At 47.6% G+C, this 17,440-nt stretch overlaps 1 protein-coding gene across 1 annotated transcript; it reads left to right on the top strand.

The window, feature by feature from the left end:
• Positions 1-10,775: 10,775 nt before the first annotated feature.
• LOC146756977 (uncharacterized) lies at positions 10,776-13,343 on the top strand. The gene is made up of 5 exons (XM_085523290.1): positions 10,776-10,978; positions 11,927-12,041; positions 12,307-12,480; positions 12,591-12,697; positions 13,129-13,343. Exons 1-5 carry the CDS (start codon positions 10,776-10,778, stop codon positions 13,268-13,270), a joined length of 741 nt encoding a protein of 246 aa, XP_085379416.1. The 3' UTR covers positions 13,271-13,343.
• The last annotated feature ends 4,097 nt before the right edge of the window (positions 13,344-17,440 follow it).

The raw sequence follows: 17,440 nt of genomic DNA, 5'->3' as shown, positions 1-17,440 counted from the left end.
TGCGAGGGCTGAGAGGAAAGCAAGGGAAAGGAAGCAGGGCGGGAGGAAGAAGGGTGTCCCTGCACTCAGCCTCTTGAGCTTGTCTGTATTTCCGGCTGGCTCTTTCAGCCTTCTGATGCACCGTGTGTTGCTGTTTGCCCCGGGAAGCCCAGCTGCACGCATGGAGGAGGACAGGGCAGCTGGAGGGCTGCAGGTGAACGCGCCTCAGGCACAGAGCTGAGCCGTGAGCCGGGAGGGTCCTGAGCCGCGCGGCGCTGCTTCAGCTCCAATGGCTTCAAGCACGCGATGGGCAGCGCTGCGTGTTTAGTGCCAGGGTGCTGCGAGGGCACGTTGCTGAGCCAGAGCCCAAAGAGGAGAGGCTGGATGCCAGGAGTGTCTGGTGGCCATTTTCAATTGGCGCCTTGGCGTCTTTCTTCTTCCACCAGCCTGCACAGTGGACTCGGTACAATGAGCTACAAGGCACTGCCTCCTGCTGCCTGCATGGCAGCAAGCAGCACTGCCGGAGGTGAAAGAGAGGATTGTTGGGCTGTGTGCAGCAAAGGACCTGGATGTGAAGGAGGGAAGCCAAAGATTGATGAGTGGTCATTGCATCTCAGCTGTGGGTCTGGGCTCAGCCCGTGCAGCAGCACCTCGGGGCTGGGGCCGAGCCCGGTGCCCGGGGCTGTGCTGCCTGCAGGAGGCTGCGGGGCTGTGGGGCTGGGGCAGCCGCTGTGGGTGCAGCACATGGGCATGGGGGAGGGCCGGCAGCAGGGAGGGCGTTGGGTCCGAGCACAAATCGTGTTGGTCACAGCACAGGGGCTGCAGGGGATGCCAGGAGCGCAGAGCAGTGAGGGCTGGGCTGTGTGCAGGACACGGCATGAAATCTTCCCTCGGCAGCTGCTGAGCTTTTCCCCCAAGGCTTCAGACTCAGATGATGAGGCTCTGCAGTAAAGCCAGCCGGGCCATCCTGATCCTGCAGGGTTAGGAAAGGGCACAACAGAGCAGTCAGTGAGGAGCACAAGGCAGTGAAGCGCAGCACGAGCCATTGATTGCCTGCACTGATGATGTTCTGCAGCCACCTCCATTGAGATCTGCGTCCTGAGTGCGGATGGACAGTGAAGGGAAAGGAGGAGCGGGGGATGGAGGGGCAGGAAGCGCTTGGTGCCGGCGGGAGCAGTTCCAGGCCATGGCGGCATGGTGGCGCCGGGAAGGTGATCGGAGCTGAAGGAAGGTGTGTAACATGTCCTTGCTCTGGCTGTCAGTGAGCGGGACGAGTCGGGGCTGCAGTTCTGTGCTGGTGTTTGTTGCTGGGACCGGCTGCCTGAGCAGAATGGGGGCAGCGAGAGGGAGGTTGGACAAGCGGCAGCATCAGGAGCACGGCCCGGTTCTGCTGTGCTGATGGTGCTGTACGGCTGTGGGTCCCCACTGAGGGTCGGTGAGGCAGCGTGGCCCCGTGTGTGTTCCAGCACGGTGTGCAGATGTGGGATGTAATGAGAGTGAGTGGATGCAAATGGAGTCAGAGGTGTTACAAGGAGAGGCTCAGGATTGGAGCATGGAGAGCAGAGCTGGTGTGTCCCACGCCAGTGCCAGCAGTGCCAGCAGTGCGGCCGCCATGTTAGAACCCCGGCCATGTCACCTTGGTCACCTTGGTCACCGTTGCCCCACGCAACGCACTCGCCTCTGAGAGCTCTGGACGTTGACAGCCATGCCGGAAGCCAAGAGAGCAAGGCTGGAGGATTCCCATGATTTAGGTGGGAAGATGGAGCCGGGCACTGCAGGGTCAAAGAGGAGGAGGAGGGGGCCCGCCATGACCATCAGGTGGCAGACAGGCAAGCGAGCCCGTTCCCATCGCGCCTGGACCAGCTGCATGACCACCTCCGTGGAGCCCATGGAGGTGGATCCACCTCCAGATGAGCCCATGGAGGTGGATCCACCTCCAGATGAGCCCATGGAGGTGGATCCACCTCCAGATGAACCCATGGAGGTGGATCCGCCCGTGGCACAGCTGGCCTGGCACCACACCACCGTGCCAGGCCCCACATCCTTACCATCTCAGCTCCGCCATCACTGGTCCAGGCGCTGGGCTCCTTACCGCCTGCGCGGCCCCCGCCCCCGGCATTAGCTGGGTGGCTTCATTTAACATCAGCTCCTCCTTTGAGACCTCTGCGGGCCCCCAGTTCCGTCCTAACCCTATTTCTATTGTGGATTTTAGTGTTAAGTTTAGTTGTAGTTTTAGGAGTAGGTTATTGTTTGCGTTTTTTAGTTAGGAGTAGGTTATTGTTCACGTTTTAGTGTTAGTAGATGATTGTTCCTGTTTTAGAGCTAGTTGTAGGTTACTGTTCATGTTTTAGTGTTAGGTGTAGGTTTCTGTTCCTGTTTTAGAGTTAGGCATAGGTTACTGTTCGTACTTAGAGTTAGGTGGGGTCCTACCAGCAGATGGCAGCAAACAGCGCTTACTCGGTAAGCACACGTCTGCTTTCTCACCCAATGACATGAGTGCTGCTTCATGAGTGCAGAGGTCTGTGACATCTCAGAGGGATGGGATTTGCATCTTGTGACTTCTCTGTTGCAGACTGTCGAGGAGCAGAGCGTGAGTGGCTGTGAAATGCAATTGGGCTTCATGGAAACAGTCCGGAGCTGTGTCTGGAGCTTCCTGCGTGGCCGTTGTAAGGTAGGTGTGCCTTACTGTAAGCGTGTGCTGAAGCAGTGTTGGTTAAGCACAGCTCACTCCTCTGTCTTCAACAGATCAGCTTTCTGCACTCTTTATTTCTGTGGCTGGCGTTGTAGAGCACAGCAGCAGCAAGGCCACGAACACGTCCACAACCAGGTACGTGAACATGGGTAACTTTAATGGCTAGAATAACGTTCCTGTTAGTATCAAGGCAGTGGTCACGTGTGTGTGCTGGAGCTCATGGATAGGTTTATTCTTGCCTGTTAAGCTTTTCCCTTATTGACACCCACCCATCCTCTCTTGTTTCTCTTCCTTTTCAGTTGTTTGAAAGCTCCCTGACTGTTTCCCAATTGATTCTTGCAGGACTCGGAGGGTTTTGAGTATCAGACTTGGGAGACAGTGAAGAAACCCAAGGCAAGTGCTGCTCAGCTGAGCAAGAAAGCCAAGAAGGAAAGCAAAAAGAAACGATAAGGGCTTGAGCAGGAAGGCACAAAGGACAGCAGAATCGCCTGGATTGCGTCCTCACAGGTGCACCAAAGGACACACACTGTGTGGTACGGTTTTCAGGCCTGGCCATGCTTTCCCTTTCATGGACTCCAGAGGGGAACTAAGGAAGCTGTGTCTTTAATCATTACCAGTATCCCGCCTTCTTGGTTTCATATTGAAATGTATTTTGGATGCATTTGGCTTCTCTTTGTTGTAAATAAAAGCGAAACAAACATTTGATAAGTGTTGCTGCCTCTTTCAGTAGCTGCTCAATACAGTGCCTGGCTCGGGCTGGCAATTGCAGGGCCATGAAGTGGTCGGCTTCACGTCCCTCCCAGAATCACAGAATCACAGAATTGTAGGGGCTAGAAGGGACCTCTAGAGATCATCGAGTCCAACCCCTCTGCCAAAGCAGGCTCCATATACCACATCACACAGCTCGGCGTCCAGGCGGGTCTTGAATATCTCCAGAGAAGGAGACTCCACCACCTCCCTGGGCAGCCTGTTCCAGTGCTTCGTGACCCTCACTCCCCCCCACCTGCAAGTGCAGCAGTACTGAAGGCTGAGGGCTCTTTTCATAGGCAGGCGGGCAAAGGCAACTGAAATGCAAGTTTGCTGTCCCTCTTTGTTCTCGCATCAGTAGGCCCTGGATATCTTCCCAGCACCTCTCTTAATCAGCCTGGAAATGTTTGCTAGCAGGAAGTAACCCCATCACATTGCCTGAGACTAATGATGCCTTTTTCCCCACTCACTGCAGGCAGCCTCTGTGAGAGCAGTGGAGCAGCAGCTGTCTGTGCTATGGCTGTTGAACTGCATTTCTCACCACCTGAGATCCCTGAGCCCACGATACTGGAGAACATGCTGCGCTACGGACTCTTGTTTGGAGACCTTTTCCAGCTCCTGTGTGTGCTGGCCATCATCCTGCCAGTTTCCAAGTCCCCAGAGGCAGTAAGTAGCGCTGTGTGAGATTGATAGGAATGCTCAGGCAGTCGGCTGGGAGGGAACCGTCTGTAGCTGTTGCCTACGGCAGTGTGCCCCAGCACTGCTGAGAGTGCCGCACTTGGTTCTGTCCTTCCTTCCGCACGCCAGCAGCCTTGAGCTGCCAGCTCATCCTATCCTTCAGCTGCTGCTGCGCCCTATGAGCTGCCAGGCAGAGGGTCCACCCTCCCAGCACGGACCGCCTTGCTAGAGAGGACTTTAGGCTCTGGTTTGCATGGGATTTTTGGGAACTAGACAGAGGTGGAGTTTCTAATGTGCCTTGAGGTCAGGAAGGCGGTTTCCAGTGCTGGCCCCCAAAGCTGCTCGGTCAGGTGACTTTTTCTCCCAAAGCAGCTGTCAGCCAGTTGTAAGAAAGCTCCCTGACTGTTTCCCAATTGCTTCTTGCAGGACTCAGAGGGTTTTGAGTCTCAGACTTGGGAGACAGTGAAGAAACCCAAGGCAAGTGCTGCTCAGCTGAGCAAGAAAGCCAAGAAGGAAAGCAAAAAGAAACGATAAGGGCTTGAGCAGGAAGGCACAAAGGACAGCAGAATCGCCTGGATTGCATCCTCAGAGGTGCACCAAAGGACACACACTGCGTGGTCTGGTTTTCAGGCCTGGCCATGCTTTCCCTTTCGTGGACTGCGGAGAGGAACTAAGGAAGTTTTAGTCACTACCAGTATCCCTCCTATTTGATTTCATATTGAAATGTATTTTGGATGCATTTAGCTTCTCTTTGTTGCAAATAAAAGCGAAACAAACATTTGAATAGTGGTGCTGCCTCTTTCAATAGCTGCTCAAAACATGCCTGGCTCGGGCTGGTAATCGCAGGGTCATGAACTGGTTGGCTTCACATCCCTCCTGGAAATGGAGCTGCTTGTCCCATGTTTCCGTTTTGGTGTTCCCAACTGGTGGCCTTTCAGCCCATCTGGAACTGCTGGCGACGGACTGTGAGCATCCCCTGCTCTGTGAGGGCTGAGAGAAACAAAAGCAGCGTGGAAGGAAGAAAGGTGTCCCTGCGCCTTGAGTTTGTCTCAAGCCCTTTGGCTTTTTCTGGGTTCTGATGCACTGTCTGTTGCTGTTTGTACTGGGAAGCCCAGCTGCATGTTGGACTCGGAGGGTTTTGTGTTTACTGGCTGTTTCCAGTACTGGCTTCCACACTTGCTCTTTGAGGTTGTACAGCTGAAGCTTTAGGTGAAGTTTTCATGTGAGACAGGAGACTATGATGCCACCTTCCCTTTAGTTAAAATTGGACCTCAGTGATGTGGTCTGCAGTGAGGCAGAGCCTGCAATTGCTGGTGCTGATTCTCCGTTACTCCTCTGTTCTCTTTGCAGCCATCACTACCCATCATTTCCCTCAATGAATTTAGTTGAGATACTGTATATCTTGTGCTTGTTCTTTGGGAATGATGACCGCTTTGTTTGATGTGGGGTTTCTGGCCCTCATTCCTCCAATTAATGCGATGGAACTGACAAACTTGTTTGTGTTCAGGTTGTTTGTATGCTCTATTTCTTATTTTCTCTGTATATGCACTGTCCCCATGATTCCCTGTGCATGTGATGAATTCACATGACAATAAACAAAAGAGACAATCTCCATTTCTTAGGAATGATGCTTAGGTTCAGGTACAGATGAGCTTCGTTTTAGAGGCTTCAGGCTTTGGAGACTACCTTGGTTCGAACAGCAGAAGGAAGCAGTGTTCACTTCTCAGCAGCACCAATCTACAAACCTGAGTAATAGCTGCTTGTTGCTCTGTTTCTGCAGAGCCTCGCAGCTCCCCGTGCACTGATTACAGCCTTTGGAAAGGCAGCCAACTCGCTTTCCTTGGAAAGCCACACAGATGTGAACCGTAATAGCCCATTGACTTTAGAGATGATTGAACAGGACTCTTTGATTAAAGGATACTGTCAGATGCGTGTCTGCCCCTCTATTATCTGGTGCTCTGTGTTGGAAGCTTGAAGCTAGCACATCTTGCTCTGCTGTTTTCTGTGTGTCCTTTTCCAGTTGGCAAGCTCTGACTGCTAGAACCCAAGATGCTAAAGCAATATTTAGACTCAAATGCATTTAATGAAAGGAGGCAATCTGTGTGTGTGCGCTTTCTCCAATGAGACTGGCACTGTTCCCTCGTGTCTTTACCAGATAACTAGACTTTATTTCCTGTAGAGAGTTTTATTTACAGCTGGTTAGCTGAGAAGGGTCGTAAAAACGGTGCAGTTAATCAAGGAGCCATACCACCTGCAAGGACAGTGAGAACAACAGGATGCCCTGGGATGGTGAGAAACTAGCCATGGTTCTGTGAACTCAGCAAGGGAGTAGCTTTCAGGATGATAACAAGAAGCTGCAAAGATACTTGGGGATGGTATGTAATTGGGAACCAATGATGAGCTCCACTTTTGCAATATGTATGAGCTAATTATCCGTATTATAAATGTACACGCAGCCAAGGAATAAACGAGATTAGCTGATCATATGTCAATGACAGGTGTGATCGTTTGCTTTTCTCCCGCCGTTCTGCAACAGGTGCTGTTCTTTAGAAAGCTCTGCCTGATTATGCACATCTCTCTGCATAGAGTTGGGCTTCTTTTGACAGAGGGCCCTATTACAATCTTGAAAAAAAACACAGAACATGATAACTGGAAAACTCACGTTGTAAAGCTAGATAACACCAATTTTTAACAAAGCTTGCAGCTGCACTTCCCCACAGAGAGCATGGCAAAGCTTTGATGACAGGGCTTAACAGACTTAGGAAAACTCACTGCAAGAGACTGAATGTGTCTCACTTTGTCCATTCTTCATAGGTGCCCTGCCCGCAGCAGGAGCAGAGCAAGAGTCTCCCCAGTACTCTGAGGTACTTTCTCTGAAGGATGTGCAGGGACCCCTGTTGGCTTGCTTACTTCTTGGCTTGCTTACTTCTAGGCTTGTCACCTCTGGACCCACCTCCCTCTGCTGCTGCCTCTGCCTTATGCTTCTGAACAATGAGACCTTGAAATACTTAAGCTCTAGGCCAGCTGTTCAAGGTACATAATGCTGCTAGCAGGCCTGGGTGCTTTTCACAAGCTGGAGGGGCAAAGCAGTGTGTTAGAAACAGCCTTCTAGTGGATACACAGAAACACTTTGCTCCCCCTGCAGGTTTCTGCACTGAAGCTGACATGAACCTAACAGTGGATGAGCAATGGGTATTTCTGAATTCTCCCCATCCCTGATTCTAGGAGGAGCCCAAGCTCCTGCCTTCAATGCCCAACTGTGAATTGGCCCTTTTGCTAAGCTTGTGCCACATGAAAGACTGCAGCCATATTGGGGATGTTTAATGTAAACAGGCACCAAATTACACGACAACACAAGCCATATACTCACATCAAAGCTCTGGACTCTGAGGTTTCTCCATGTCCGTCCTAAGTTTCCACGTAGTTCCCAGAGAGTGGTGCTCAGGTCTTTGCTGTAACAACCCAGAGTGGAGAGCTGATTCCTTCTCTGGGACATTTCTGTAGCTCAGGATGCTTCAGCGTGCACTCAGCTATGACAGTGACTGGGAAGGAATGGGGCTGCTGCATTCCGTGTCTGCTCCTATGAGCAGCTTAAGGTTACAGTGGGGGCATGAGCTCAGGTTGCTGTAGCACACTGAGCATCGTTTCAGCAGGGTAGATTCAGTGATATGAAAGTTGGTTGCCTTGTTTTACTAACCTGTAATTAGGAGGGCTGCCAATCAAGAAGTTGCTTTTTCCATGCTGGGAGAATTGTGTGCATGTTCCTTTCAAAAAGCTATTTTTTGAATTCTAATAGAAGGGAATGCAATTAAGTAACGTGAGTTTTTGAAAGTAGAAGTTGTCAGTTTCCCTCCATAAAGACTGCTCTTTCAGAAGTTGTGCTCTTGTGAATGTCCACAGCAAGGCCTGTCTCTCTTTCAGGCTCAAGGCTGGAAGTGACAGACTGGAAACCACAGCTCAGCAACAAAGCAAAACGAATGAAGCCCCTCAGGACAACCTTCAAGCCTTTGCTTCAGTAAGCTAGTTAAAAACCTCTGTGGGTTTTGCAAGCTCCTGAGACTAGTTAAGTAATTCTGTGAGGAAAATGCATGATGACATTTTCCTGGAGGGCCTAGGAGAGCTGAATTCCCAAGCTGTGCTGACCATAGGCTACTCTGAAAATCCTGCCATTCGTTATTTCCCCACGTTTGTGGTTTTGAGACTTGCCACGATGCTATGGCAAGCCGTAGTTAACACTAGAGAAGGTAAGGGTTTACACTAACATGCTGGTGTAAGTATTTTCAGGTTTAGATCTGCTTTAGTTGTGGTATCGAAGACCTCAGGCTGCACGTTAGACATTCCTCCTGCATTAGAGGTATTTGCCAAGTTTGTAGAACTGCACAGCACTGACTTGAAGTGTCTCACTGTCCTTAACGTGGTTAGAGTTGTTATAAAATAGTATTTTCATCTGAGGCCTATGAGAAGCAAATGATTCATGGATTTGGTCTGGGGAGGTAGGGAGGTGACTGCAGGCCCTGTGCTGTACTGATACTGGCAAGAGTGGCAATAAGGTGTGAACTTCAGGAAGAAACACTGCATATACAAAATAACAAAACTTAATTTTTAGTCTTTATTATTAAAGCATGTAAAAAAGAGACCAAAAAACCCACAAAACTAGTGGGATATGTGATCTTGTTTCTGTGAAACAACCACATGAGGCTGCTTTAATGGCAGTGATTGCCATTCTCAGTGAGAACTCCAGGTTTTGATCACAGTTTTGATGAAATTTTACTCTTCCTGTGCTTCAGCCTTGAAAAACAGTCACTCACAAATGTATTTACTGCCAGAAGCGGTGACACAAGTAAGAAGGAGGATATTTCTCTCTGGTAAAATGAGACTTGTAGAGGTCTGGTAGAGAGACATGATCAAACTTTTAGTTGCAACTCCATATATTCCATTTGAAAATCTGCAAGTCATGTATTTATGTCAACTGAAAATGGAGTCATAAAGAAAGCAAATAAATGATATATTTTTTTTTTCAATCTTGAGACCTATTCTTAATTTTCATTGTTAAAATGGGAAGCATAGCTGCATCTTTTTCATTTAGAGTAAGCCAAAAGGAATTCTTTCAGCATTATCAATAGAAACTAGCTGTTAATCCAGCTGAGGATTAACAGACCATGTGCATGAGATACAGTGTGAGAGCTTCAGACTGGACCAGGAACAAGCAAAACTGTATTTAAGCATACACATTGGCTGCATAGGGAAGCAAGAGTGTAACATCAAAAGCACCACCTCAGCTCCAGCTCTCCAACCTAGACAGAGCTGGAGCTGCTATAGTCTCTACCTGCAACTGCCCAGTTCTCTTCAAAGCCCTGGAGCAAGCAATGCAGAAACATGCTATCTGCCCAGCCAGATTTCCCAGCTTGTAAACACATCAGCTGCAAATCAGGCGTAGTAAATCACCTGTGGATACTGATAGGACAAGGGGAATGGTTTGAAACTAAGGCAGGGGAGGTTTAGGTTAGATATTAGGAGGAAGTTTTTCACACAGAGGGTGGTAACTCACTGAAACAGGTTGCCCAAGGGGGTTGAGGATGCCCCATCCCTGGAGACATTCAAGGCCAGGCTGGATGTGGCTATATCCAGGGGGGTTGAAACTAGATGGTCATTGTGGGCCTTTTCAATCCAGGCCATTCCATTCTATGATTAAAAGATTCTATGACCAGACAACACGCAGCACACAAGCCTTTACTGCCATTGTTACTCTTCAATAAGCAAAATACACACAGTGATTTAATAGGGGAAAAATAAAGACTGCAAAAAGAGAGCTTCAGACTGCCATTTTGTACCTCAGAGCTGCAAGGATTGTGAGCTAAATTATCCAGCCGTATTGTTATGTCAAAGGAAAGGTGAGTCTTTAGCAGACTAACCCAAATGCCAATGCTTACGCAACACTTAAGCCACACTTAAGCCCTTACTTGAAAATCTTACTGTGCTACGTGGATCTAGTACTGGGTAAAAGAAGAGGAATCACCTCACGCAGACAGCAACAGGAATAGCAATTGCTCTGTGGTTCTTAGAGAAAGCTCCAGATTACCAAAGAGAACACACTGAGAATATGAGGAACTGTGACAGGAAATACCAATTTCTGAAGAAAAATAAAAATTAAATGGAACTATTTGTTTTTAACAGGAATGAATTTAAAATATTATTCAAAATCATCCATATTAAAGATTTAATAAACAGTATGAACAAAGGTGGAGGGGGGGAGGGGAAGATGGGAAAACTGAAGACAGAAAGCTGACAACTGGTTTAGTAACAGGTTAAAAACGTGTGCTTTGAGATCCCTATTAAATAATACCCACAAGTAGGGCAAGAAATAACCCTGCAGACGGTTATCCCCGTGACTATTCCAAAGGCAACGGCCCCAGGACACACCGTTGCCAACCGCTTTCTGAGGCAGCCGAGCCTACAGACGCGCACACTCCTGCTCTCCGCGGGTGTGTATCCTCTTCATATCGCTTACTATCGCTTCATATCGCTTAATATCGCACGTATAACGCATACGTGGGGCTCCCGGCTCCGGCTGGGAGCCTGAGGCTGCCCTGCAGCCTGTGGGTTGGGCCGCGGCTTCCTGAGCGTGCGCCGTGTTTCCGCGTCCTGCTCGGGGCTCGGCCCGGCAGAGTTTTGAGACAATATGAAGAAGATGCTCAGCTTCGTAAAGAAGAAAAAACGGGATCCGCCGCCCGGCAGCGCCGCCTCGGCGTGCTCCGCCGGTGCGTACGAGATCCGCCGGAAGGAGCTGACCAAGCTGCACCGAGGGGCCGCCGCCGGAGACCTGGCCCTGGTGCAGCAAGGACTGAAGAAGCACGACATCGACGAGCGCGACAAGGCGCAGCGGTAAGGGCGGCGGGCCGGGCCGGGATCCCCGCTGCATGACCTGGGCACAGAGGGCTGCTGTTAACGGGGGCCGCGCGTGGCTGGGACGGCCGGTAGAGGCCGCTCCGATGTGCCCTCCCGGCCTGGATCCCTCGTAGGGCTGCTCGGCATTCCTCCGAGCTGGGATCTCTGTTGGGGGCTGGTGAGAAAAGGCAGCGATAAGGCTGCTGGCTTCATGAAGGCTTTCTTGCTTGCGAAGCTGATGGTGGTTCCTTTAGGTTGTCATATTCCCCAGTGCTTGGTAACGGCTGCTTTTGGGTGAGGAGGGGCTCCTGCACAAAGTTGTGTTTGTTACAGTTAAATTACTCATTCGAGCTCTTTGCGGTACACTGTGCTAAATAAATAATAAATACAGTGCTCAGATCAATATTGTCAGGCTTCTGTTCGGAGGTGAAGGATCTTGTATACTTATTTGGGAATTTCTCAGTGGGGACAGTCACCCTCGAGTTGTTCCATGTCTGTGACAAGGCATGATGAGTTATTTGACGTTCTGCCTGTTATTTCGTCCTCATCTTCTCTGCCTTGGAGGAAGCTGGTCTTATGGAGGGTACTCATCAGCCTGCCCGTGATGGGAGCTGTTAGGACAAGAGGGAACAGCCTCAGCTTGCACCAGGGGAGGTTCACGTTGGATGCTAGGATAAGCCTCTCCAGAGAGTGGTTGTGCACTGGAATGGGCTGCCCAGGTTGGTGGTAAAGTCACCGTCCCTGGAGGTGTTCAAGAAACATGTAGATGTTGTACTAAGGGACATGGTTTGGTGCACGCTGGTAATGGAATAAGCTTGTTTTTATTTTATTTTGTTTATTTTGGGAGGTAATTGGGATAAAGAAATGCAATTTGCCCTGTTCATGTACCACAGAGTGAAAATATTTATTTAGCTGTCTGTTTCAATTTACACGTTTCACTTTTAGGACACCACTGCATCTTGCTTGTGCAAATGGACGTGAGGATGTCGTTACGTTTCTAGTAGAAAACAAGTGTAAGCTAAATCTTTTTGACAGTGATAACAGATCTCCACTGATGAAGGTAAGTAGAACATACTATGTTGCTGCAAGTAGGAATTATTGATTATGTATTAAATGATGTCTTTCCAGATTCTTTAAGTAAGTCTGTGTAGAAGCATGCATGCTGTAATCAGTGTGGCTTTGGCATGTGCTAGCTAATCTTGGCAGATGCTTTTATATTCCAGGAATGGGAAGTTGTAGTAGTAGTGACACAGTGAAATATGACTGCTGGAAATTTTACCTTTTTTTTTTGTGTGTGTGTGTGTGTGTGTGTGTGTTGTTTCCAGGCAGTACAATGCCAGAAAGAAAGATGTGCAGTGATCCTGCTAGAGCATGGTGCTGATCCGAACCTGGCAGATGCTGGTGGCAACACTGCCCTTCACTTGGCTGCTGTAACTCCTAACACATTTCTAGCAGGGATGTTAATTGAGCACAGTGCCCGTATCAATGCTCAGAATAAGGTACATTTCGATATTCAATAGAGAAGTTCAAAAAGTTGCATTGATATTTTTATTGTAGATTTTTGTTTGTTTCTTTTGATTTTTAACTTGAATTATTTCTGTTCTTTCAGGACGGATGTACTCCTCTTACTCTTGCTATCTCTGAAAATCACAAAGAAATGGTAGAGCTCCTTCTTAAAAAAGGAGCTGATGTTCACACTCGAGATCCGTGTGAAAGGTGAGGAGATGGTCTAAACTCTGCAGGTCACCTTAGTTGTCTTCAGGTTGGACTGATGGGAGGGATGGGAATGAGCATTGAAGTAGAAAGACACAGAGAAAGAGCTCGTTGAGTGACTGGCGAAAGCAGGTCTCAGCTTGGCAGGTGACATGCATTATTGCATGTTTTCTGCATTGAGAACTGCAAGAAAACATTGTTTCTGGTAGCCGCTGTGGCAGGAAAATTGCTATTGTGCCAGCAACATTGCTGTTATGCCAGAGAGAGTTTTTCAAATTGATGCCAAGTTTGTATGCAAGTGTTGTTAATATAGAAGCTTTTTTTTCTGTTCATAAAGTGATTTTATTTTTCTTTGAGATTGAGCAAATGGGAATTAAAATAATTACAATGTCTGACTAAATTGTATGGTTTGTCTTGTATTTTGGATGCTGTAGAACCCCACTTATGACTGCAGCGGCCGGTGGGGAGCTTAAGTTGGTAGAAATGCTTCTTCGCTATGGTGCTGAAATTTTCCATAAAGACGTTAATGGATGGACAGCTGAGGACTATGCTATCCTTCATGGAAATGCTAGGTAAACTTTTAAATTTATTGCTAGGTTTTTAGTTATCAGTGTTGAGTTTGAACCTTTTTGGTAACAGCACCAAGTTTAACGGTGCTATTTTGAAGATGTGTTCATTGACATCTTCTCACGTATACTGTTCATGTGTCTGGTGTTAATTTGAAAGTTGAGAAAAGGGCTTCTGCTCAAAATTCTCTGTAAGATTTCAAGTGTTTGTTTCTAAGCTGATGTCTGCCTGCTATACACTATTAAAATGTGTCTGTAGCCCACAGACGCAGAAGTTCAACTTGAAAAACTGAAATGTTTGTAAATTCTTCTCAAAACAGAACCCTTGTTATTACTGTCTTCAGTTCCACTGAGCAGGAACCACCTGTTTTGTTTCAGAGGAGATCTAGCTGTTATTTCTTTTGTTAAATTACTAAGCAGTTTAACTCCTCCTACACATAAGTATTTTACCCATGGGTGTTCATTCATAAGAGTGGTTGTATTTGTAAAAACTGGACTGCAAAGGGTACCGAGCAGAAGTAAATAACTTCATAGATCTGGATGTGCATCTATAAAATAGATGTGTCCATTATATTTGAGTATGTTACGGTTTGCAAAAAGTAGAGTATGTTACACTTACTGAATATGAAAATTGTTTTGGCTATGGTTAAAGCTCCCTGACTGTTTCCCAATTGATTCTTGCAGGACTCGGAGGGTTTTGAGTATCAGACTTGGGAGACAGTGAAGAAACCCAAGGCAAGTGCTGCTCAGCTGAGCAAGAAAGCCAAGAAGGAAAGCAAAAAGAAACGATAAGTGCTTGAGCAGAAAGGCACAAAGGACAGCAGAATCGCCTGGATTGCGTCCTCACAGGTGCACCAAAGGACACACACTGTGTGGTGCGGTTTTCAGGCCTGGCTGTGCTTTCCCTTTCATGGACTCCAGAGGGGAACTAAGGAAGCTGTGTCTTTAATCATTACCAGTATTCCGCCTTTTTGATTTCATATTGAAATGTATTTTGGATGCATTTGGCTTCTCTTTGTTGTAAATAAAAGCGAAACAAACATTTGATAAGTGTTGCTGCCTCTTTCAGTAGCTGCTCAATACAGTGCCTGGCTCGGGCTGGCAATTGCAGGGCCATGAAGTGGTCGGCTTCACGTCCCTCCCGGAATCACAGAATCACAGAATTGTAGGGGCTAGAAGGGACCTCTAGAGATCGTCGAGTCCAACCCCCCTGCCAAAGCAGGCTCCATATACCACATCACACAGCTCGGCGTCCGGGCGGGTCTTGAATATCTCCAGAGAAGGAGACTCCACCACCTCCCTGGGCAGCCTGTTCCAGTGCTTCGTGACCCTCACTCCCCCCCACCTGCAAGTGCAGCAGTACTGAAGGCTGAGGGCTCTTTTCGTAGGCAGGCGGGCAAAGGCAACTGAAATGCAAGTTTGCTGTCCCTCTTTGTTCTCGCGTCAGTAGGCCCTGGATATCTTCCCAGCACCTCTCTTAATCAGCCTGGAAATGTTTGCTAGCAGGAAGTAACCCCATCACATTGCCTGAGACTAATGATGCCTTTTTCCCCACTCACTGCAGGCAGCCTCTGTGATCATTTTAGACAAAAGTGCACGCTAATAGAACTAAATTTGATAGTTTATTCTGTTTTCCAAGCAGGTGTTGCACTTGGGCTCTGTATCACGTACTGGCCACGCAGATATGGTGTACAACTGGAAGAAATCCTTCAGACCCTGAATGCAGGAGAGAATCTGTGATGGGTGAGAGAGGAAATGTGCACCTTGAAGCAGGGGACGCCCTGCTGGCACCGCCTGTTACATCCAACACCAACATGGCTTGCTGTTTCTCAAGGGTCAGTAAGTAATAATGCCCCTAGTGATACTCTAGTACATTTTTCCTCTAAAATTGGTTCTATTTGACATGCTATTCCATTAAATTGCGCGATCATTAATCAATTATTAGCCCGGATAACTCAGTCAGTAGAGCATGGTTATGAGCATCTTAAAAGCATTTATTGCACAAATTTTAGTGGTCATTAAAAAATCAATGTATCAGAGTATATGAAAATTGAAGACTTTTCCAAATCAGTTACAGATTAACACAATGGGACCCTCACAGATTTATTTTCAGGTTGCAGAAACTTAGGTTGCAGTACAAACATATTTGTTCTTTTTAGTGGGTTTAACAGTAATGTTGTTATGTTGTATTTGACTTGTCTCTTTTTTCACTTTCAGAGTATTGTCAATCAAGGCCTTGATTGAGTTATCATAGTTATGTTATTAATATAAGTAGTGTTGTTATTCTATAGGCAGTATCTTGAAATTGTTGTAATACAAGAAGAATTTATGGAGCAGCAGCCATGGATCAAGATAAGGAGTTCACAGAGCAGCAGCTACGGGGCAGGATAAAACTACATGAGAACTAATTGAACAAATGAACTGAATTGCTTGTTAAATATGGTTAGTCGGTCGGTAAACTGAGCCTTTTCAGCCTAAAAGAAAACGGGGGAAATGTAGAGAGTGTTTTTTACAGCTAGTTAGCTGAGAAGGGTCGTAAACACGGTGCAGTTAATCAAGCAGCCATACCACCTGCAAGGACAGTGAGAACAACAGGATGCCCTGGGATGGTGAGAAACTAGCCATGGTTCTGTGAACTCAGCAAGGGAGTAGCTTTCAGGATGATAACAAGAAGCTGCAAAGATACTTGGGGATGGTATGTAATTGGGAACCAATGATGAGCTCCACTTTTGCAATATGTATGAGCTAATTATCCGTATTATAAATGTACACGCAGCCAAGGAATAAACGAGATTAGCTGATCATATGTCAATGACAGGTGTGATCGTTTGCTTTTCTCCTGCCGTTCTGCAACAGGTGCTGTTCTTTAGAAAGCTCTGCCTGATTATGCACATCTCTCTGCATAGAGTTGGGCTTCTTTTGACAGAGGGCCCTATTACAATCTTGAAAAAAAACACAGAACATGATAACTGGAAAACTCACGTTGTAAAGCTAGATAACACCAATTTTTAACAAAGCTTGCAGCTGCACTTCCCCACAGAGAGCATGGCAAAGCTTTGATGACAGGGCTTAACAGACTTAGGAAAACTCACTGCAAGAGACTGAATGTGTCTCACTTTGTCCATTCTTCATAGGTGCCCTGCCCGCAGCAGGAGCAGAGCAAGAGGAAGACTGAATCTCCCCAGTACTCTGAGGTACTTTCTCTGAAGGATGTGCAGGGACCCCTGTTGGCTTGCTTACTTCTTGGCTTGCTTACTTCTAGGCTTGTCACCTCTGGACCCACCTCCCTCTGCTGCTGCCTCTGCCTTATGCTTCTGAACAATGAGACCTTGAAATACTTAAGCTCTAGGCCAGCTGTTCAAGGTACATAATGCTGCTAGCAGGCCTGGGTGCTTTTCACAAGCTGGAGGGGCAAAGCAGTGTGTTAGAAACAGCCTTCTAGTGGATACACAGAAACACTTTGCTCCCCCTGCAGGTTTCTGCACTGAAGCTGACATGAACCTAACAGTGGATGAGCAATGGGTATTTCTGAATTCTCCCCATCCCTGATTCTAGGAGGAGCCCAAGCTCCTGCCTTCAATGCCCAACTGTGAATTGGCCCTTTTGCTAAGCTTGTGCCACATGAAAGACTGCAGCCATATTGGGGATGTTTAATGTAAACAGGCACCAAATTACACGACAACACAAGCCATATACTCACATCAAAGCTCTGGACTCTGAGGTTTCTCCATGTCCGTCCTAAGTTTCCACGTAGTTCCCAGAGAGTGGTGCTCAGGTCTTTGCTGTAACAACCCAGAGTGGAGAGCTGATTCCTTCTCTGGGACATTTCTGTAGCTCAGGATGCTTCAGCGTGCACTCAGCTATGACAGTGACTGGGAAGGAATGGGGCTGCTGCATTCCGTGTCTGCTCCTATGAGCAGCTTAAGGTTACAGTGGGGGCATGAGCTCAGGTTGCTGTAGCACACTGAGCATCGTTTCAGCAGGGTAGATTCAGTGATATGAAAGTTGGTTGCCTTGTTTTACTAACCTGTAATTAGGAGGGCTGCCAATCAAGAAGTTGCTTTTTCCATGCTGGGAGAATTGTGTGCATGTTCCTTTCAAAAAGCTATTTTTTGAATTCTAATAGAAGGGAATGCAATTAAGTAACGTGAGTTTTTGAAAGTAGAAGTTGTCAGTTTCC

Source organism: Coturnix japonica, chromosome 24 (genome assembly GCF_054131305.1).
Source record: "Coturnix japonica strain WE chromosome 24, WE-NBRP24, whole genome shotgun sequence".
Taxonomy (NCBI): Eukaryota; Metazoa; Chordata; class Aves; order Galliformes; family Phasianidae; genus Coturnix; species Coturnix japonica.
The sequence above is the reverse complement of the archived record's forward strand: the minus strand, read 5'-3'. Positions and strand labels throughout refer to the sequence as shown.